This window comes from Protopterus annectens, chromosome 1.part0, assembly GCF_019279795.1.
Source record: "Protopterus annectens isolate FY-2018-M chromosome 1.part0, PAN1.0, whole genome shotgun sequence".
Lineage (NCBI taxonomy): Eukaryota > Metazoa > Chordata > Ceratodontiformes > Protopteridae > Protopterus > Protopterus annectens.
In genome coordinates this window covers 1,665,954,541-1,665,977,193 of record NC_056725.1, presented here as the reverse complement: position 1 = coordinate 1,665,977,193, position 22,653 = coordinate 1,665,954,541, and the positions used below count along the sequence as shown (strand labels likewise).

General features: G+C 43.3%; 1 protein-coding gene across 1 annotated transcript in view; it reads right to left on the bottom strand.

The window, feature by feature from the left end:
* GTPBP1 (GTP binding protein 1) overlaps window positions 1–22,653 on the bottom strand; it is a 1,054,512-nt gene that overhangs the window by 665,185 nt on the left and 366,674 nt on the right. The window contains exon 6 of the mRNA XM_044074296.1: window positions 7,278–8,174. Within this exon, the coding sequence (XP_043930231.1) occupies window positions 7,278–8,174 (897 nt within the window). The remainder of the gene's footprint in view (window positions 1–7,277; window positions 8,175–22,653) is intronic.

Sequence of the window (22,653 nt, the reverse complement as noted above, 5' to 3'; positions counted from 1 at the left end):
ATTACATCAGTTTTTCTTGCCCTAACCTGTCTGGAGTCGCCAAACAGGAGCCATGTTCTAGTGGAAGAAACCCCACCAGTGGAAAATAAATACCAATAAGTCCATTGTAAGTATAGAGAAGAAAAGGGGGATGGAGGGAGGGAAACCAGGACTGCAACAGTGAATACACTCAGACATCTACATTTATGGTAAGTGTACACAACTGTACTATGTTCATGTTTCACTGTTGCAGTTATCACATTTGGGTTGATTCCCAAAGCTGAGGAAAAGGGTGGAGGCAGGCAAGGAAACTAGGTGCTGGCTAGGATGCCCTGCAAGACTGCAGAGGCAAACCCTGCCCTGGATTTGGAGAAAAGAGGCAGGTGGTAATGCTTGGTAAAAGTGTGAATAGATGCCCAGGTGGCAGCCACCAGGGTGTGTCTGGTGGGGACTCCTCTGAGGAAAGCTGCAGAGGTAGTCTGCTCTGGTGGAGTGTGTCCTGACCCCCTTGGGGGGAGGCTTTCCATGTTGCTTGCAGCAGAAATGGATGCAGTGTGCTATCCATTTGGAGATGGCTTTGCCTTCTGCCCCTGTAGCAAAGCTAACCAGTAGTTGATCAGACTTCCTGAAGGATTTAGTCCTGTCCAGATAGAATATGAGCTGTCTGCGCACATCTAGAGAGTGCATAATCTCCTCTCTCGTTCTGGAGATTAGGCAAATTAATAGATTGGTTGAGAGCCACACTGGACACCACCTTGGGCATGAAGGATGAGTTACTTCTGAGGAATAACAAAAACAACCAGCCAGTGAATCCACCAATATTTTATTAAAATAAGCTCAGCTCTGTCTCTGCTCACCACACAAACCTTCAAGGAGTTCTTGCCTTGTGGTTTTCATACTTCTAAGGAATACCCTGTCAGCACGGAAGATGGGTTTCCACAGCTATGAGCGCTTGCAGCTCAGAGACTCTTCTAGCTGAAGTGATGGCCAGAAGGAATGCTGTTTTCCAGCAGAGAAATTTTAACTCTGCAGAAGAAGCTGGTTCGAAGGGGGGCAGGGTGAGTTTTTCCAATACAAAGTTAAGGTCCCAAGCTGGAGATTGTGCCCTTCTGTGTGGCCTCAAGTTGCTAGCCCCTCTTAGGAATTGTTTGATCAAAGGGTGTGAGAAAAGGGGCTGCTCAGTGGGAAAATGAGCAGAGATAGCAGAGGCATGAATTTTTTTTAGAGAAGAAAGAGAGGCCACTGTGTAGTAGGTCAACTAAATAATCCAGGATGAGAGGGCTGTGCTGTATTAGCTCCCTTAGCCTGGATCCAGGTGCAGAAACTTTTCCATTTGTCAGCATAAACTTTCTGAAGCTAGGGCGTCTGGCCTCACACAATACCTAGAACCTGTTTACTGAGGCTGGCAGATTGGTTTGCAGTTAGGGAATAAGCCAAGCCGCCAAATTGAGTGCTTGTAACTGGGGATGCATGAATTCCCCTTTCATCTGGGTCAAGAGGTTTGGAATCGGAGGGAGGTGCCATGGGGGCAGTGGTGAGAGGCTGCGCAGCAAGGGGTACCAGTGCTGCAGGGGCCAGTATGGTGTTATCAGAATGGTCCTTGTATTTCCTCCTTTATTTTGAGCAGTACCAGAGAGATGAGAAGTGGAGAAAAGGCAGAGACCGATTGGATGCCCTGTCCTTCCCCTGGGTCAACCTCTTTCCAAGCCATGCAGTGATGTGCCCTGGTGCAGAATTTGCTGAGCTGATGGTTGATGTGGGAGGCAAAGAGGTCGACCTCTGGGGTGCCCCTGTCTGAGTTATTAGGGTGAAAGTTCTTCTGTTGAGCTACCACTCGTGTGGGTCCAGAAGATTTCTGCTTAATTGGACTGCAAGAGAGTTGAGAGCCTGGCAGGAATTGGGCTAACAGGTGTAGTTGCACGGCACAGGCTGTGTGCCAGAGGGTCATGGCCAGCCTGCAGAGCGGGAAGGAGAGAGTCCCTCCATGCCTGTTAATGTACCACATTACAGAGGTGTTGTCGGTCTTGATCAAGAGAGCTCTTGGAGAAAATAACGGGTTTGAAAGCTGTCAATGCGTGCTACACGGCCATCTCTTTATGACCGATGTGCAGAGGGATTTACTGCGGGCTCCATTGGCGCTGTATGCACCTGCCATCCAGGTGTGCCCCCCAAGCATAGTGAGAGGAGTGTGGTGAGGGCCTGGGCAGTGGGGGTGGTGAGAAAGGTAGCCCCTTGTGGGAGCATGCTGTTGCCCACCAAAGGAAATCTTTCCTGATGCAAGGAATTATAGGTAGAAGAGCTTCCAGGTCTTGAGTGTTGACACCAAAGGCATTTTAGGTACCACTGAAGTTTCCTCATATGCAGTCTGGCATATGGAATGAGTAGTATGCAAGATGTCACAAACCCCAGAGCTTGCAGGATTTTCCTTGCAGATAACTGGGGCTTGGTGGCTAGTTGAGAGAAGACTGTCAGGAAAATTTGTTTCTCTGGTGTAAGGTATGCCATCTAGGATGCTGTGTCCAGGCTTGCTCCCAGGAAGATAATCCTTTGGGTGGGCACCTGTTTGGATTTCCTTTCGTTGATTGTGTACCCTAGGAAGGTTAGAGAGTCTAGACAAAGACTAGGTGCTTGAGCAGCTTTCCCTGGCTGTCTGCCTGAATCAGGCAGTCATCTAAGTAGGGGTAAATCTGGCTACTTCTTTGTCTGCAAAAGGCAATGGCTGGAGGCAGACATTTTGTGAGAACAGTGGATAAGCTAAAGGGAAGCACAGAGAAAGAACAGTTGCATACACTTACCATAAATGTGGATGTTCTTCACTGTTGCAGTCATTACACTTGGGTTATCCTGCTGGCAGGCTACCCTCAGTCGGCCTGAAATCCAAAGTCTAGGTCCGGCGTCGGTTGCTGTCGCCTCCTCCCTGACATCAGTGCGCCAGGGGTATAAAAGATGCAGCCGACGCCTTTTTTAGTTTTTCTTGCCCCAGATGTCAGGTGCCCCCAAAAGGGTAGGCTAAAAATATGCCAATAAAACATGCATGCACCAAAATATACCATCTACAAGCAAATACACCACAGAGGTTGTATAGATTAGAGAAGTGTAGATGAGTTCCAGCAAAGAAATGGGGGATGGTGGGTGGGTAACCTGAACTGCAACAGTGACTACACTCTAACATCTACATTTATGGTAAGTGTACACAACTGTACTATGTTCTTTGTGTTTCACTGTTGCAGTCATTGCACTTTGGTTGAATCCCAAAGCTATGGTTGGGAGGCTGGAGCTAAATAGCATTAAGAGCGGCTATGAGGCCCTGCAGAACTGCAGTGGCAAAGCCTGCCCTGGATTTAGAGTAGAGTGGTAAATGATAGTGCTTTGTAAAGGTGTGCACTGAACTCCAGGTACCAGCCTCTAAAATGTCTTTGGTTGGTACTATCCTGAGGAAGGCTGCTGAAGTGGCTGCTGCTCTAGTAGAATGTGGCCTAATGCCCTTAGGCACTGGCTTGCCATGTTGTGAATAGCAGAAACGAATGCAGTGGCCTATCCACTTTGAAATAGTCTGCTTTGAGATAGCCTTTCCTTGTGATACTGCAGCATATGCCACTAGTAGTTGCTCAGTCTTTCTGAAAGCTTTGGTTCTGTTCAAGTAGAAGCGTAGCGGTCTGTATGTCCAAAGAATGCAGAATTCTCTCCCCCTTATTCTGTGGGTTTGGATAAAAAGAAGGCAGATGAATAGTTTGGTTAAGGGCCACACTAGACACTACCTTAGGCACAAATGTCGGGTTTGTCCTCAGAGAAACCCTGTCTGGATAAAAAATGATAAAAGGTTCTACAGCCATGAGTGCCTGTAGCGCTGAGACTCATCTTGCAGAAGTTATTGCTAGGAGCAGAGCTGTTTTCCAAGATAAAAACTTTATATCAGCTGTAGCGGCTAGCTCAAAAGGGGTGAAAACATAATTGAGGTCCCATGCAGGTATTGGTGATCTCCTTGGAGGCCTTAAGTTTTTGGCTCCTCTGAGGTATTGCCTTAAAGGATGAGGAAAGATTGGTGGCTCTGTATTGTAATGAGCCAAAATGGCAGAGGCATGAATTTTAATCGATTAAAAGGATAGGCCTTTGTCCAGCATCTCAGTTAAGTATTGCAAAATCTGAGGAATATTTGGTACTGCTGTGTCAAATCCTTGTGCCTGGTTCCAGGCACAGAATCTCTTCCATTTTCCAGCATAAGATTTTCTAGTACTAGGCCTCCTGGCCTCCAAAATGACATCCATCACCGCTTTAGTGAGAGGTGCGTTTTGTATGACTACATTATAAACCATGCTGCCAGATTTAAGGTCTTGAGTTAGCTGTGCAGGATCGGATTGTTTTGTTGTGACAGTAGGTGAGGTATTGGAGTTAAGGTCCAGGCTGGGAATTGAGACAAGTTCCTTAAGATTGGATACCAGTACTGGCAGGGCCAGTCTGGGGCAATCGGTATCATTTTTGGCTTCTCTTGTCTAACCTTTAGGAGTGCCTTGGGGAGGAGAGGCAGTGAAGGAAAGGCATATACTGTTAAATTTTTCCAGCTGAAAGATAGGGCATCCACTTTCCATGCTTGTCTGTGATAAGTCCTTGTGCAGAATTTCTTTAGTTGGCAGTTGTGAGGAGAGGCAAACAGGTCTATGTCCGGGCATCCCCATTTCCTTGTTATTATGTTGAAGACTTGTGGATCCAATTTCCATTCGTGGGGATCCATGAGGTTTCTGCTTAGTTCGTCTGCCAGAGTATTTATCTTTCCTGGCAGGAATTGTGCCTGCAGATGTACTTGTTAAGTCAATGCTGTGTCCCACAAAGTCATGGCTAATCTGCAGAGGGGGTATGAATGAGTGCCTCCCTGCTTGTTTACATACCACATGACCATGGTACTGTCTGTCTTTATCAGTAGTTGTCCCGGATGAAGTAGGTCCTTGAGGGCTGTCAGGGCATTCTGAACAGCTAGCATCTCTTTTTGATTGATACATAGATGCATTTGGTTGGCGGATCATGTGCCTTGAATACATCTTCCTGCCATGTGTGCCCCCCAGGCATAATCTGATGCATCTGTTGTCAATGTCTGCCTGGCTGGGGGTAAGGTGAATGGCTGTCCCTTGTTCTGGTGACAGGCCTTCGCCCACCATCGAAACTCCTGTGGCAGGCAGGGAATGAGAGTAATTATTGTTTCCAGGCTGTGGCAATGCTGAGTCCAAACACTTTTTAGGTACCATTGAAGTTTCCTCATATGCAGTCTTGCATATGGAATTAGTAGAATGCAGGATGCCATGAAGCCCAAAGTCTGCAGAATTTTTCTTGCAGATAACTGGGCCTTTGTTGCCAACAGTGAAAAGTAGGCAAGTCAGTTGCCTTTTTTGTCTGGCGCGAGATAAGCCAACTGGGCAGTTGTATTTAAGCTTGCACCCAGGAATATTATCTCTTGGGAGGGTACTAGTTTTGATTATTGTTCGTTGACTGTGTACCCTAGGCATGGTAGTAATCTTTTTACAAACACAGGAACAGCAAAAACACCAAGTTGCTTCACCACAAAACGAAAACCACAGAAGCCAATACAAAGTTTTATTTCTCTAGCGCCTCGGCTACAGTCAGCCTTCAAGGAGTAACATACCACATGTTAAAAGCAGTTTATATAACACCAGCTACAAATTGATAAGTCATTAAACAATTAAACCATTATAAAAATTAACTAAAATTTAAAGTCACACAAATCAATTTAAACAATGCTTTTCCAACAACATTCTGTGTTCAAACCCTTCGGTACCAAAGTACCATATTTTAAAATGAAAACAGCTTCTTTCCTTAAAAGCATATTTTTAAATCTTTATCAGAATTATCCATTGCAATGTGTTCCAAAATAGTTACTTTTAAACCCACAATTACCGCCATGATATTCATTAAAATGTTGGGCTAAAGGACTCTCCACTTTATTTATCCTAATGTCTCTTAGATGTTCTAATAATCTTATTTTAAACATTCTCTTGGTTTGTCCGATATAAAACTTATTGCACTCACATTTAACAGCATAGATAACCCCCCCCCCTCTGTTCTACAATTATAAATCCCATTAGGTCTAAAATGAATATTATTAATATATAAAAAGGAATTTACTATATACGGACATCCACTACATCTCCCACAAGGCTTCATACCTTTAATAAAAATTTGATGATTAAATCTAACCTCAGGCCTCTGAAATCTAGTATGGACTATCATGTCTTTGATGTTTCTGCCCTTCTTATAAGAAAATACTAATCTTCTGTTAGTTAAACCACTAAGTTCAGCAAAACTCTTCAAAAATTCCCAATGTAGTATATATTGTCTAATACTCTCACTAAGAACATTGTATGTAGAAACTACAAATAAACTGTCTACATTTTTATTATTAATATTACTGATATTACCCCTAAACTTCTTTACTTTTCCACTAGTATTATACCCAATATTAAATACTTTTTGAATATCTTTATCAATTAGTTTAACATCAAATTGTCTATTCTGAAACATTATCTGTGTGCTCTATTATCTTTGTGTGCTCTATTTCTTTTCTAAACACATTTTCTTCATTACACAACCTAGAAATTCTCAGAAATTCACCAAAAGGCAAAGACTCAGTGGTATGTTTTGGATGGCAACTAATGCCCATTAAAAACTCATTAATTGATTCAAATTTCCTATAAATACGTGTACTAATGTATTTTCCCACTGTTCCATATAAATTGATATCCAAAAAGGAAACATTGTCCATATTGTAAACCAAACAATATGTGGAATCTGTTTAAATTTCCTGTACAAAATTTGATACTAGATGAATACCACCTTCACATAAAAAAATTAAATCATCTATGTATCTAAAGTAAAATTTAACATACTTGTTTAAAAAAGTCTTATTACAAATACATTCTTTTTCTAAAAGACTAAAAATATTGGCATACATGGGTGCAAAAGGAGCACCGATTGCGGTGCCCTGTATTTGATGAAAAATTTGATTCTCAAAATAAAAATAATTATTCTCCAAGCAAAACTTTACTAAATCTAAAATATGAGTAAAGGGATTATTTCCCATCTGACATAATAATGCCTCTAATCCAAACACATGCTTAATATTTGTATAAAGACTTTTCACATCTAGTGTTATCCAATACATATTATCCTTCCACATAACATTCTTTATTTTATTTATAAAATCAAAAGAATCTTGAATGTACAAAGGGAGTTTCTTAACTTCCTTTAATAATATTCTGTGCAAAATAACACCCAAATTGTGCAAAAAGTACTTACTAGCTGAGACTATAGGATGACCCGGTGGGTTCCCAATGTCCTTATGAATTTTAGGTAAGCAGTAAAAATAAGCTGGACCTGTATCTTCACACATTAATTTATTCTTAACATCATTCTCAGACCAATAGCCCAGTCTCAAACCTTTTTGTATTAGTAAAGCATAGTTTTTTCTAGCTTGTTCAATAACATTCTTATTTACTATTCGATATACTGTTTCATCCTCTAATAATTCAAGGCACATGTTTAAATACCGTGTATAATGCATTACTATTTTATTCCCCTTGTCAGATGGTTTAATCAAAAGCTCTTTTTGTTTAGAAAAATCAACTAAAGCCAACCATTCCTGTTTAGACAAATTATACTTAATCTGTTTTAAATTAAAATGTTTTAATAATTCAAATTCAACCATAGCTTGAAACTTTTTAACTCCTTCATGCACAAAAGGTGGCATAAATTTACTATTACTTGCCACTGCAGAAGTGTATATCGCGCAATAAGCATTCAAATCACTATTACAGGATACAAAAGAATTAAATGAATCCATTTCCGACATATGCTCATCAGTACTAAAAGTACTATCATGGCCCATATTTTCCAAAACACCAGAAGACTGATGCTCAAAATGGTACCATAAATGCATTTTTCTAACAAATTTAAACAGTTCTATCTTACATTCATATAATTGTGGTACAACAGTCGGTACAAACTTCAGCCCATGACTTAAAACAGTAATAACACAATCATTAATGGAACAACCAGATAAATTAACATTATTATAACCACCATGTTGATTAATACCACTTAGTCCTTTTGTTGTCACGCCACTGCCGTTGTGGTCCTCCTCTATGTTGTTCGCGTTCAGAATAGCTTCTTTTCTGTCGACTATTCTCTCCCTGGTGACGAAAATTGTCATGAAAATAGTGTTCATTCACTGGCGATGGTAAGGGTGGAAAATCATTATCTTCATTTTCACTATAACGCCTACCATGATCTCTGATCAATGCTGAGTCCAAACACTTTAGGTACCACTGAAGTTTCCTCATATGCAGTCTTGCATATGGAATTAGTAGAATGCAGGATGCCATGAAGCCAAAAGCCTGCAGAATTTTTCTTGCAGATAACTGGGCCTTTTTTGTCAACAGTGTGAAGTAGGTAGTCAGTTGCCTTTGTTTGTCTGGCATGAGATCAGCCATCTGGGCAGTTGTATTTAAGCTTCCACCCAGGAATATTATCTCGAGAGGTTACTAGTTTTGATTTTTGTTCGTTGACTGTGTACCCTAAGCATGGTAGTAATCTTTTTACAAATGCCAGATGCTGTAGTAGAATGTCCTTGTTCTCTGCTTGAATGAGGCAGTCGTCCAAGTAAAGATATATTTGTATTCCTCTGTCGGCAGAATGCAATTACTGGTGCCAGGCACTTTGTGAAGATCCTGGGCACAGTGGATAAGCCAAAGGGCAGTGCAGAGAATTGATAGAGCATTGAGCCAGCTTTGAATCTGAGGTTATCTTCCGCATGTTTGTCTGATTGGGACATGCAGGTATGCCTCTTGGGTCTAAAGTCACAAGCCAAGCCTTCTTGCCCAGCATGGACAGAAGCTGCTGTAAGGTCAACATTTTGAATTTTGGTATATCCGGATATGTGTTTAGAATAGATAGGTCCAGTATTGGTCTCCAGACTTTGTCCTTTCTGGGTACCAAGAACAGTCTTGAATAAAATCCTTGTCCCTGCTCTTGTTCTGGTTCTTGTTGAATGGCCCTCATGTCCATGAGGGATGAGACTTGTTTTTGTGCCTCTGCCCATTGTTTTTTTGGTAGGTCTGGCCAACAGTTTGCCCTTGGCAGGGTATGAAACTGAAATTTGTAGCCCTGTGACACTATGTCTACCACTCATTTGTCCTGGGTTATGTGCCAATTTTGAGAAAAAAGTGCTAGTTTTCCCCCTAAAGGTGCTGCCAAAATATAAGTGCTTGGCGTAGGCAGGGGGAAGTCATTGGGACTGTTTCCTGTAAGGCTGTGATTGGTCTTCTCCACTTTTGGAGGTAGAAGCACCCCATTGTTTTGACCTGTATGAACCTTGGGGCTGCGATCTGCCTCTTGGGCGTCTATATCTGCCCCTTTGTGGTCTGGCAACACTGGAAAGGACCAATTCTTTGTAGGCCAGTGTCTGCTAAATCTTGGAGGCTGTACCTGTAAGAAATCCTTGACTGTTTGCATAGATTTAGCTTTGTCCTCCATTTTCTTAAACACCTCTTCTGCTTTAACACCAAAGTATCATGCTGTAATGGAGTATCTAATAATTTTGCTTTAACATTATCTGGTAAATTTTGTTCCTTTAACCAAGCATGCCTCCTAATGAAAGAACCCATGACAGCGGCCCTACTGGAGGTCTCCAAAGAATCAAAACCACACTGCAAAGTATGTTTTCCAACTTGCTCAGCTGCGTGCAATAAATCCTGCATTTCTTTGTTTTCTGCACCTTCAGAATTTATCAACATTTTCTGTTTAAGCAGTGACAATATATTGCTGATATTTGAGCATATGAAATTGACAATTTAAAGCCTTTATAGCCAAGGTAGCAGAGGTGTAAATCTTTCCCCATCTGTCTAATGCCCTAGAATCCCTGTCGGAGGGGGTAGGGTTTTTTTGCAGTGGATGCCTTTGACCCCTTTGGGACCCTGAGAAATAGTTGCTGGGTCAGCAGCAGGGTTCTTGAAAAGGAATTTATGAGAGTCAAGCACCCTGTAGTACTTGTCCGGCTTAACAGGAGCTGGAGGTAAGGAGTTAGGGATCAGACTGGACTCTGAAAATACATCTACAATGTCTAAACACAGACGGAATAGCTAGGGGCCGGTGTTGTGGGAGTAAAAGAAAGTCCCTGAGCCTTTTCTTAGATTCAGAATAACCTTGGCTCTCCCAGTAGAAATGTTCCCTCATGGTATGCAAGGTTTCCCCAAAAGAGTAATCCTCAGGAGGGGAGGCTGAAAGGATAGATTCTTCAGCATCAAAATCCTCATAAGGAGGAAGAGAGTATTCCTGATCAGAAGAGGAATCTGCAGAAATGGAAACCTGATCTGAAGATTCGTATTCTGTCTCTTGCCTAGGCCTCTTATCAGGAGGGGGATGGGAACCCCTGATCAAAGTAATTAAGTCTTCGGCCATTTTGAGCATCTGTTATTTGGGCATGGAGGCCTGACCATGAGGCTGTTGTACTTGTTTCTTTGTCTTTAAAGATGCTTTAGTCTTTGCCTTTGTAACTGGAGTCGCTTTAATGTACAATTGAGTAGGTCTGAAAACACCCTCAGAAGCAGATGCCTGCTCAGCGGCTCCGGACCCATCTGAGGGAATAGTTTCCGAAGGTCCAATACCTTGAGCTTTCAGTGGCCTAGGCGACTCCATGTGGGAGTCTGTAGCGGCCTGCGGGTCCAAAGTAGCGGCGTCAGGGGCTGTGAAAGTGCCTCTCAGAGCCGGCGAACTGGCGACTGGCTTAGAAGAAACCTCATAGTCTGTTTTAGACCTCGGATGCCTGTCCTTTTCTTTGCGTTTTTTATGAATTGCAGTAGTCTGTTGGCTATCCAACGGCATTGTGTAATTAAATCTTCTGCCAAAATAGTGAAAAGCAAAATCATACCGGCGCTTTAAAGTGCGCTGGTTAAATCTAGTATAAACAGACAACAAGCAACGTTGTGGTTGTTGGCAAGGAATACTGTAAGAATGAAAATCCTTATGAGGTATTTGCTTCCCACAAGAAATACAATTAACTTTTTCTGACATCGGTCTGGAGCAAGAAAAAGAAAAAAGTTTTCCCCAATGGGGTACTTAGCTTTTAATGAAGACTTCGGATCTGAAATTCGAACACGAAAAATCTCACGAGTCGGCCGACCGGCACTTGTGAACTGCTCCTGCTTCAGGCACCGTGCGGCAAGAAAGACTAAAGAAAATTGCGTCAGCTGCATCTTTTATACTCCTGGCACACTGACGTCAGGGAGGAGGCGACAGCAACCAACGCCGGACCTAGACTTTGGAATTCAGGCCGACTGAGGGTAGCCTGCCAGAAGGATAACCCAAGTGTAATGACTGCAACAGTGAAACACGAACATCTGTAAGTGCTGAGATCCTGCCCTGAAACAGAGATATTTCCTGCATGATTCCCTGACAGGAATGTGGAGGTAGGCCTCTTAGATCTAGAGTGGCTAGCCAAGCATCCTTGGAGATCATGGGTAGTAGCTGCTGGAGGGTGTGCATTTTGAAATTTGGAATCACCAGGAAGGTGTTTAGAATGGACAGGTCGAGGACAGGGTGCTAGGTGCCCTCTTTTCTGGGCACCAGGAAAAATCTGGAGTAGAAACCTTGGCCTATCTGCTCTGCAGGAACATACTCTACTGCCCTCAGAGAGCAGAGAAAGGATTTGCTTTTGAGCCTCTGCCCACTGGTTTGGTAGTAGATCTGGGACACTTTCAGGTTGGAAGGGTGTGGAAGGTACATTTGTATCCCTGAGACACTGTGTTCAGAACTCAGCGGTTGCTGGTAATGGTGGCCCGGGTGCTTGCGTGAAAGGAGCGTTTTCCTCCTTAAGTGAAGGTGGGCAGAGGGAGGGGGTGGTGGAGGTGAGTCATTGAGTTCTTACCTTAAGGAGGTGGCTTAGAACTCCCTGGTTTTGAAGTGGAGGTAGTACACTGCTTAGATCTCTGCATTCCCTGTGGCTGCTGTCTGGGGGGGTCTGGTTCCCCGGGATCTAGGCTGGACTGGCTTACTGAAAGCAGGAAAGGACAAGTGTTTAGTGGGACAATGCCTGCTGAATCTAGGTGGCTGGACCTGCAAATAATCCTCAACTATGCATAGATTTTGCTTTTTCTTCCAACTTTTTTAGGACCTCTTCTGCATTAGTCAGTTTAGATTTGACATTGTCTGGCAAGGGCTGTTCCTTAAGCCATGCTTGCCTTCTAATGACAGAATCCATGACCGTTGCCCTGCAAGAAGCTTCTAGTGCGTCAAAACCACAGTGTAAGGTGTGTTTGGTTACTTGACTTGCAGAATGCATTAACTCTTGCAATTCTTTAATTCTGCCCAAGCAGAAAAGGAAGAAATCTTTTGTTTAAGGTGTTCCAGGGTATGTTGCTTAAATTTCAGCATAAGTAACTGACAATCGAGTGCCCTGATAGCAAGAGTAGCTGAGGTGTATACTTTTTACCCCATCTGTCCAGTGCATGGGAATCCCCATCGGAGGGGGTGGGATTCTTAGCAGAGGTTGCTTTAATTATTTAGGCCCTTGAGAAGTTACCTCAGGGTCAGCAGTAGGATTCTTAGAGAAATTTGTGCGAGTCAGGGACTCTGTAGTACTGGTCTGGTTTTCTGGGTGCAGGAGGGAGGGTGTCAGGAGTCAAGCTGGATTCCAGGAAAACATCCTCCACAACATCCAGGACTAGGGGGGGAGGGGTGGCCAAGGGTCTGTGCTGTGGAAGATCTAGGAATTCCCAGTCTCTATAGACTGAGGGTAGTCTTGACTCTCCTCCAACTGGAAAGGCTCCCTTAAGGTATGCAGGGTTCCCCCAAAGGCAAAACCCTCTGGGGGAAGAGTCTGAAGGAACTGAATCCTCTGCATCAGAGTTCTCATAAGCAGAGAGGGGTTGCATGTCTTCATATTCAGATGCATCAGATTCATCTGACTGTTCAGGCAGAACTACCGGGCACAGGTCTCTCTTCCTTTTGGAGAGGGTAGCTTGGCTTCCCCCGATTAGCATAAGGTCTTCCACCACTTTAAGCATTTGAGACTGAGGCAAAGAAGCAGGTGCCTGAGAGTGGATTGTCAGTTTCTTGAGTGTGGTTCGTACCCTGGGACTAAAACTGTCGTTTTTGAAAGAATGGTAGTCACGAAAGAAGACATCAGTTTGTGTCGAGAATGGTTAGTGCGAAGGACTTTCTTGGAAGCCTGTGCCTGCTCAGTGGCTCCAGACCCATCCAAGGTAGAGATGACCGCAGGATCCTTATTTGAAGAGCCATGCAGCATAGTGGACTCTGAAAGGGTCTCGGTAGTGGCCTGCAAATCCACAGAAGCGGGCATCAGGGGCTGCGAAAGCACCTCACTGAGGAACGGAGAGCTGACTAGCTTAACGGAAGCTTTGCTGCTAGGTTTGGATGGGTGTGGTCTTGGTCTGTCTTTATCTTTACGTTTTTTCAAAAGATGTGCTGTCGGATGGCTTACCGAAGCCATATCGAAGTTTGAGGACTAAGTGAAAATATCTGGCTACAATAAGGGCGAGACGACGGATAGTTCTGGCATTAAAGCACAGAGGTGACAACGGGGGACATTGTGGTCTGGGCCTAAACAAGTGATGCAGTACGAATGGAAGTCTCAGTGTGGTATTTGCTTTCCACAAGAGAGACAATTAACTTTTTCTGACATGAGTTAGTGAAAGAAAAAAGGATCCCCAACGGGGACTTCAAATTCAATTCGGTAGATGAAAACACAGGTAGCAGCCGACCAGCACTCATGCTAACTGCTTCTGCTTTGGGCTCCACGGCAATAAAGACTGATGTAATGGCGTAGGCTGCCTTACTTTATACTACTGATGACCTGACGTCAGTCCTGGAGTGACAGCAACCGACGCAGAAATACCAAGTCTCTGGTATTCGGGCCGGCTGAGGGCTACTCTGGCAGGGATAACTCAAATGTGATGATTGCAAGTGAAACACGAAGAACATCTTACAGGGCCAGTATATCTATTTCTAGGTCACAAATATGGGGAGATTTGTCAATATTGGAGCCATGCACGTCTTAAACCTCTCTAAGGGAAATGAGCATAGGACAAATTGAGGTCATACAGACCCTCAAGTCTACTTTCATGTTGTGGAAAAAATGAGGAAGGTAATACCCGATAAGTTACTGACAGACAGAATGGGAAGTGTTTGGACTTTAAACTATATATCAGCATGCATATGCTAAATACAGATTTATTACCACTGGTAACGATGTTCTACAACAATATCACAGCCATGAATGAAAAATCTATGTAAAATGACATCACAGCCAGCTTCACTTCAGGATTTCACAAGGTCCTACAGAAGACACTGATTAGTAAATTAGAAAGTACAGTTGTGTACCTACCATAAATGTAGATGTTTGAGTGTATTCACTGTTGCAGTCATTACACTTGGGTTATCCTGCTGGCAGGCTACCCGCAGTCGGCCTGAATTCCAAAGTCCTGGTCCGGCGTCGGTTGCCATCGCCTCTTCCCGTAAGTCAGTGCGCCAGGGTATAAAAGATGCAGCCAACGCCATTTTCTTCAGTTTTTCTTGCCCCAGATGTCAGGTGCCCCCAAAAGGGTAGGCTAAAAATTCTGCTCATAAAAAAGCATGCACTAACAAACTTACCTTCATCTACAAGCAAATACACCACATAGGTTGTAAAGAATAGAGAAGTACAGCAAAGAAAGGGGGATGGAGGGAGGTTAACATGGACTGCAACAGTGAATACACTAACATCTACAATTATAGTAGGTACACAACTGTACTATGTTCATAGTGTTTCACTGTTGCAGTCATTACACTTGGGTTGAATCCCAAAGCCGAGGTTGGGTGGCTGGGCCTAGATAGGAGTGGCTATGAGGCCCTGCAGAACTGCAGTGGTGAAGCCTGCTCTGGATTTAGAGTAAAGAGGTAAGTGGTAGCGCTTTGTAAAAGTGTGCACTGAAGTCCAAGTTGCAGCCTCCAAAATATCCTTGGTTGGTACTCTGAGGAAGGCTGCTGAAGTGGCTTCTGCTCTGGTTGACTGTGGCCTAATGCCTTTAGGCACTGATTTGCCACGTTGTGGATAGCAGAAACGAATGCAGTGGCCTATCCATTTTGAAATAGTCTGCTTTGAAATAGCTTTTCCTTGCAATCCTGCAGCATATGCCACTAAGAGTTGCTCAGTCTTTCTGAAGGCTTTAGTTTTGTCCAAGTAGAAGCGTAGCGGTCTGTGTATGTCCAAAGAATGCAGAAGTCTCTCCCCCTTATTCTGTGGGTTTGGATAAAAGGTAGGCAAATGAATGGTTTGGTTAAGAGCCACACTGGACACTACCTTAGGCATAAATGTTGGATTTGTCCTTAGAGAAACCCTATCCGGATGTAAAATAATAAAAGGTTCCACAGCCATTAATGCCTGTAACTCAGACTCTTCTTGCTGAGGTTATTGTTAGGAGCAGAGCTGTTTTCCATGATAAGTATTTTATCTCCGCTGTACTGGCTGGCTCAAAAGGAGGCAGCGTGAGCTTTTCCAAGACAAAATTGAGGTCCCATGCAGGTGTTGGAGCGCTCCTTGGAGGTCTTATGTTTTTGGCCCCTCTGAGGTACTGCCTTAGCAGTGGATGTGAAAAAAATAGGTGGATCCATATTGTAATGAGTTGAAATGGCAGAGGCATGGATTTTAATTGATGAGAAGGACAGGCCTTTGTCCAGCATCTCAGTTAGGTATTGTAAAATCTGAGGAAAATTTGGTACAAGCGCGTCCATTCCTTGTGCCTGGTTCCAAGCACAGAATCTCTTCCATTTTTCTGTATAAGATTTTCTGGTGCTGGGCCTCCTGGCCTCCAAAATAACATCCATAACTGCTTTAGAGAGAGGTGTGTTCTGAATGGTTAAATTATCAGCCATGCAGCCACATTTAGGGTTCTGAGTTGGCTGCGCAGGATCTGATTGTTTTGTTGGGTCAGCAAATGAGGAATTTGGGGTAATGTCCAAGGTTGGGCCTTGAGACAAGCTCTTTAGGATTGGGTACCAGTGCTGGCGTGGCCAGTCTGGGGCAATCAATATCATTTTTGGCTTCTCTTGTCTGACCTTTAGGAGTACCTTGGGGAGGAGAGGCAGTGGAGGAAAGGCATATACTGTAAGGGTTTTCCAGATGAATGATAAGCATGGAAAATGGATGCCCGGTTTGTGATAAGTCCTTGTGCAGAATCGCTGCAGTTGGCAGTTGTGTGGGGAGGCAAATGGATGTCTGGGCATCTCCATTTCCTTGTTATGCTGAAGATTTGTGATCTAGTTTCCACTCGTGAGGATCCTTGAGATTTCTGCTAGTTCGTCTGCCAGAGTATTTGTCTTTCCTGACAGGAATTGTGCTTGCAGGTGTACTTGATAAATCAATGCTGTGTTTCACAAAGTCATGGCTTGTCTGCAGAGGGGGTAGGAATGTTTGCCACCCTGCTTCTTTATGTACCACATGACTGTAGTACTGTCAGTCTTTACCAGCAGTTGTCCTGGATGAAGCAGATCCTTAAAGGCTGTCAGGGCATTCTGAACAGCTAGCATCTCTTTTTGATTGATATGAAGATGCATTTGCTTGCTGGCCATGCTCCCTGAATACATTTTCCTGCCATGTGGGCCCCCCCAGGCATAATCTGATGCATCTGTTAGTGTTTGCCTGGCCGTGGGTAGAGTGAATGGCTGTCCCTTGTTGTGGTGACAGGCCTGTGCCCACCATCGAAACTCCTGTTGCAGGCAGGGAATGCGTGTAATTGTTTCCAGGCTGTGGCAATGTTGAGTCCAAACACTTTTTAGATACCATTGTAGTTTCCTCATATGCAGTCTTGCATACGGAATTAGTAGAATGCAGGAAGCCATGAAGCCCAAAGCCTGCAGAATTTTTATTGCAGATAACTGGGTCTTTGTTGCCAACAATTCGAAGTAAGAAGTCATTTGCCTTCGTTTGTCTGGCGTGAGTTAAGCCATCTGGGCAGTTGTATTTAAGCTTGCACCCAGGAATATCATCTCTTGAGAGGGTACTAGTTTTGATTTATTTTCGTTTACCGTGTACCCTAAGCAAATTAGTAATCTTTTTACAAACGCCAGATGCTTAAAGTAGAATATCTTTGTTCTCTGCTTGAATAAGGCAGTCGTCCAAGTAAGGGTATATTTGAATTCCTCTGTCTGCAGAAAGCAATTACTGGTGCCAGGCATTTTGTCAAGACCCTGGGTGCAGTAGATAAGCCAAAGGGCAGTGCATTGATCCAGCTATGAATCTGAGGTATCGTCTGCAATTTTGTCTGATTGGGACATGCAGGTATGCCTCTTTTAGGTCCAAAGTTACAAGCCAAGCCTTCTTGCCCAGCATGGGCAGAAGCCGCTGCAGAGTCAACATTTTGAATTTTGGAACGTCCAGAAAAGTGTTTAGAATAGACAGGTCCAGTATTGGTCTCCAGGCTTTGTCCTTTCTGGGTACCAGGAATAGTCTTGAGTAAAATCCTTGTCCCTGCTCTTGCTGTGGTACTCGTTGAATTGCCCTCATTGTCCATGAGGGATGCAACTTGTTTTTCTGCCTCTGCCCATTGATTTTGTAGCAGGTCTGGCATACCTTTTGCCTTTGGCAGGGTGGGAAAGTGGAACCTGTTAGCCCTGGGACACTGTATTCAAGACCCATTTGTCCTGGGTGATTATATGTCAATTTTGTGAAAAAAGTGCTAGTTTTCCCCCTAAGGGAGCTGCCAAAAGATAAGTGCTTGGTATTGGCAGAGGAAAGTCATTGGGACTGTTTTCTATATGTCTGTGATTTGTCTTCTCCGCTTTTGGAGGTAGAAGCACCTCATTGTTTAGGCCTGTATGAGCCTTGGGGCTGGGATCTGCCTCTAGGGCCTTTGTATCTACCTCTGTGGCCTGTCTGACACTGGAAAGGGCCAATTCTTTGAAGGCCAGTTCCTGCTAAATCTGGGTGGTTGTACCTGTAAGAAATCCTTAACTGTCTGCATATATTTCGCTTTATCTTCCATTTTCTTCAACACCTCTTCTGCCTTAACACCAAACAAAGTATCATGCTGTAAAGGAGCATCCAATAATTTTGCTTTAACATGATCAGGCAGATTTTGTTCCTTTAACCAAGCATGCCTTCTAATGACAGCACCCGTAACAGCGGCCCTGCAAGAGGCCTTCAGTGAATCAAACCACATTGCAAAGTATGTTTTCCCACTTGTTCAGCTGCATGCAATAAATCCTGCATTTCCTTGTTATCTGCACATTCAGAATTTGTCAACATTTTCTGTTTTAGCAGCGACATTAAATATTGCTGATATTTAAGCATATGAAACTGACAACTTAAAGCCCTTACAGCCAAGGTAGCAGAAGTGTAAACTTTTTTCCCCCCCATCTGTCCAGTGCCCTAGAATCCCTATCAGAGGGGACAGGGTTTTTTTGCAGTGGAAGCCTTGACCCCTTTGGGACCCTGAGATATAGTTTCTGGGTCAGCAGCAGGGTTTTTATACAGAAATTTGTGGGAATCTGGAACTCTGTAGTATCTGTCTGGCTTAACCGGTGCAGGGGTAAAGAGTCAGGAGACAGGCTGGACTCTGAAAATACATCTACTATGTCTAGAACAGGTGGAATAGCAAGAGGTCTGCGCTGAGGTAGTAAAAGAAAGTCTCTGAGCCTTTTCTTAGATTCTGAGTATTCTTGGCTCTCCCAGTGAAGTGCTCCCTCATGGTGTGAAGGGTTTCCCCAAAAGAGTAATCCTCAGGAGGAGAGGCTGAAGGAATAGACTCTTCAGCAACAAAATCCTCATAGGGAGGAATGGAGTATCCCTGTTCAGAAGAGGACTCAGAGGAAATGGAAACCTGATCTGAATATTCATTCCATCTCTTGCCTAGGCCTCTTATCTGGGAGTGGGATGGGAACCCCTGTTCAAAGTAAATAGGTCTTTGGCCATTTTAAGCATCTGTTTTTTAGACATGGAAGTCTGTGCAGGAGAATGCTGTACTTGTTTCGTTGTCTTTAGAGCTGCTTTAGTCTTTGCCTTTGAAGCTGAGGTTGGCTTAACATACAACTGTGTAGGTCTGAAAACACCCTCAGAAGCAGATGCCTGCTCAGCGGCTCCAGACCCATCTGAGGGAATAGTTTCCGAATGTCCAATACCTTGAGTATCCAGAGGCCTAGTCGGCTCCATGTGGGAGTTAGAAGTGGCCTGTGGCTCTGAGGTAGCGGGCATCAGGGGCTGCGAAAGGACCTCACTGAGAACCAGTGACTGGCCTAGCGGAGGCCTCGGTTTTGGACCTCAGATGCCCATCCTTTTCCTTTAACTTGCGCTTTTTGTAAACTCTGGTCGGCTGTTCCGATGGCATTATATAATTAAATCTTCGGCCAAAGTAATGAAAGGCAAAATCGAACCAATGCTCAATAGTGCGTTGGTTAAATCTAGCACAAAACCGACAGCTAGCAACATCGTGGTCAGGGCCTAGGCAAGGAATACAGTAAGAATGAAAATCCTTGAGGTATTTGCTTCCCACAAGAAACACAATTGTTAACTTTTCTTGACATCTATCTGGAGCAAGAAAAGTTTCCCCAACGGGGTACTTAGCTTTAATGAAGACTTCGGATCTGAAATTCGGTTTTGAAAATCTCAGGAGTCGGCCGACCGGCACTTGTGAACTGCTTTTGCTTCTGGCACCGCGCGGCAAGAAAGACTGAAGAAAATGGTGTCAGCTGCATCTTTTATACCCCTGGCACACTGACGTCAGGGAAGAGGCGACAGCAACCGACACCGGACCAGGACTTTGGAATTCAGGCAGACTGCAAGTGGCCTGCCAGCAGGATAACCCAAGTGTAATGACTGCAACAGTGAAACACGATGAACATCTATGTACTGATGTACTCTTGATAAGATGGATAGCTACATGACTTACAAAGGGGACATGGCAAGAACCATAACTGGACAAGTGAAATTCTTGGTTACAGTCAGGGTGTCTCATAGGGTCCTATTCTAAGCCCTTACTCGTTTAGACTGCATCTTTTAGATCTTTATCCGAGGTGATCTACAGTCTGTATGCAGATGATCTGAAATTAGGTAAACTGATTATACACATTACAGATAGGGTACATCTGCAAAAGAACTTGGCTCGACTGTTTATCTGGGCACAGGAGAATATGTTGATAAATACATCATAAACCAAGAATATGATACCTGGGAGACTATTTGAATGGTGAATATTTAATACAGCACACAGTGATTGAAACTAGATTTAAGAACCTTGGTATATAGGTAGATCCAAATTTCAGTTTTTCTAATCACCTCAACCAAATGGTCAATTACACTGACAGAACTATAGATTGTAATAAAAGATTTATAAAGTCTAGGAAATCAGAAATGAAGTCAGTTACATTAGACCCAAACATGAGTATGAAATAAACACTATGGAAACCTTATAAGAAAGCAAACATGAGTAAACTGGAGAGAGTACCGCAGAAATACCAAAGGCATCCTTGAATATGAACAAGTCACGAAAGATTAAAATCTGAAATGGTACAGTGTCGCAGATATTTAGAGGAAACCTTATTCAGGTTTATAGGGCATTTAGAGACCACTACCTCTGGGAATATTTGGGGTTATCAGAAAGTAGTAGAAAAGCAGACAACTTGTGTAGAAGACTCTGTAGGAATGAGAAGAGTCCTACCTGGTTCTCAGAGACAGCAGCTGTTGCATGGAATAGACTACCAAATTACATTAAAACATGCACTGGTTTAGATGCAAAGAACAGCCTGGACGCTTATTATGGGAACAACTGTTTTGGTATACCGGCAGGCTAGAAGGGCATTAATGCTTGAAATATTTGTATGTACAGTACTTCTGACTTGCTAACTTTAATTGTTTCTGATATTTATGGTGCAGTCCATTGCATTCACAATTTTTTTTAAGTGCTGTATTGATTCAAGGGAGTGGAATATTTTACTGCATCCAACGCCATTTTCTTCAGTCTTTCTTGCCGCGCAGTACCCAAAGCAGAAGCAGTTCGCAAGTGCCGGTCGGCAGACTCCTGAGATTTTCGAACTCGAATTTCAGACCGAAGTCTTCTACAAAGCTAAGTACCCCGTTGGAGAAACTTTTATTTAATCCTTAAAATGCTGGCATGTATGTCATCACTGACTGCAGTGTTGTGCTATAAAGCCATACCTCCATCTAGTGTGATGGTTTGGTTCAATTTTGACCAGTTTATTAATGTTTCTGACTGAACAATGTCCATTAGTAGCTTGATCCTGTTACTTAGTGTTATAGTGTCTGTCTTGATGGTGCTGGTGGGATTTACAGGCACTATAAAGTGAGTTTAGTCACTAGTCACGTACCACTTTCTGACAGTTAAGGTATTTTGCACGCATCTGTCAGGAAAGCTTTTGGCATGGATTTTTTGGTGTATTCTAGTTGGAAAATGATTAGTTGAAAGCCCAATCCCTGAATCATGTACTCGGGGAGCAATTTTGTTTGCTAAGACCACGGATTTAGTGCCTGTGGTGTCAGAGTAACTCATTTGTCCAAGTGTCATGGAAACAGTCCGAGGTAGAAGGTAATATCTTGGCAACCGTTTGGCAACATAAGCAAATAAAGCCCATGCTCAAATTTTTGTAGTTAGTAACAACTGACTCCGCTCCTGGTATGTTATTTGATTATACAATTCCCAGTATTTTTTTTTTTTTTTTTACCATAAGGAATCCACCACCTCTTCTAAATAGTCCTTTCAGAAAAGACTACAGCTGAGTAAAGAAAGTTCAGAGTCTTGAATACTGACTTTTACTCAGGCTTCAGGGACAGTTAGCACATTTAACCAGGTAAGTACACTGGTTCAAGGCCATCTTTTAGGCATGACCCAAGCCAATCTCAAATTATCAGGGAAACATTCAATCCAACAGGGCTGTATTGCTGTATGCAGGTTTGCAGACACTGATTAGGCTTTTAATATCCATGTGATCAAGGTTGTCGATTTGCACTTTTGAAGTGAGAGAAAGTCCTCAGTTATTTGAAGCATCTGAAATGTAGGAGCCAGGATTTAGTCTGATGTAGTCTACAAGTAGCAATATCAGTATATTTTTGACTGACAGTACTGCAGAGCCGTAGCTGGTTCATTTAATGCCATTCCCCAATCTGGTGCCTCTCAAGTCTAAACTGAAGAGCAAAAAGGGGGAAAAAAAAGCCCCTTCACGAAGCCAGGTCTGGCTTTTCCTTCATTCTGTGCTCTCAGTTCTGTATAAAGATGGGTGGATTTGTTAAACAAGTTTCTAATTTTAATGTGAAAAGCGTTTTAGCCTTTTGCATTCTTAAGTGAGAGGTGTCCACAGTTATTTGGAGCACCTGAAATGCGGAGGACATTTACTGTGATGCAGACTGCCAAGAAGCAATGCCAGTATAACCAGGAGTGTGTGTCAGGGTTTACATGCACAATATATCTACAAAGTACTTTTTAATTTTTGAGAGGAACTGGTTCATCTTATTCCCGGTGCTGTTCCAAGATCTGGCACCCTTCAACTAACTTGAGCAAAAAATGTCACTACTTTTAAAACTATAGCAAATCTGCTTGCTACCTTTTGTAAGCAGCCTGCTAGCTTACTACAACTTCGAGTGTAAACACTGCAGTCCTGACCTCTTCATTT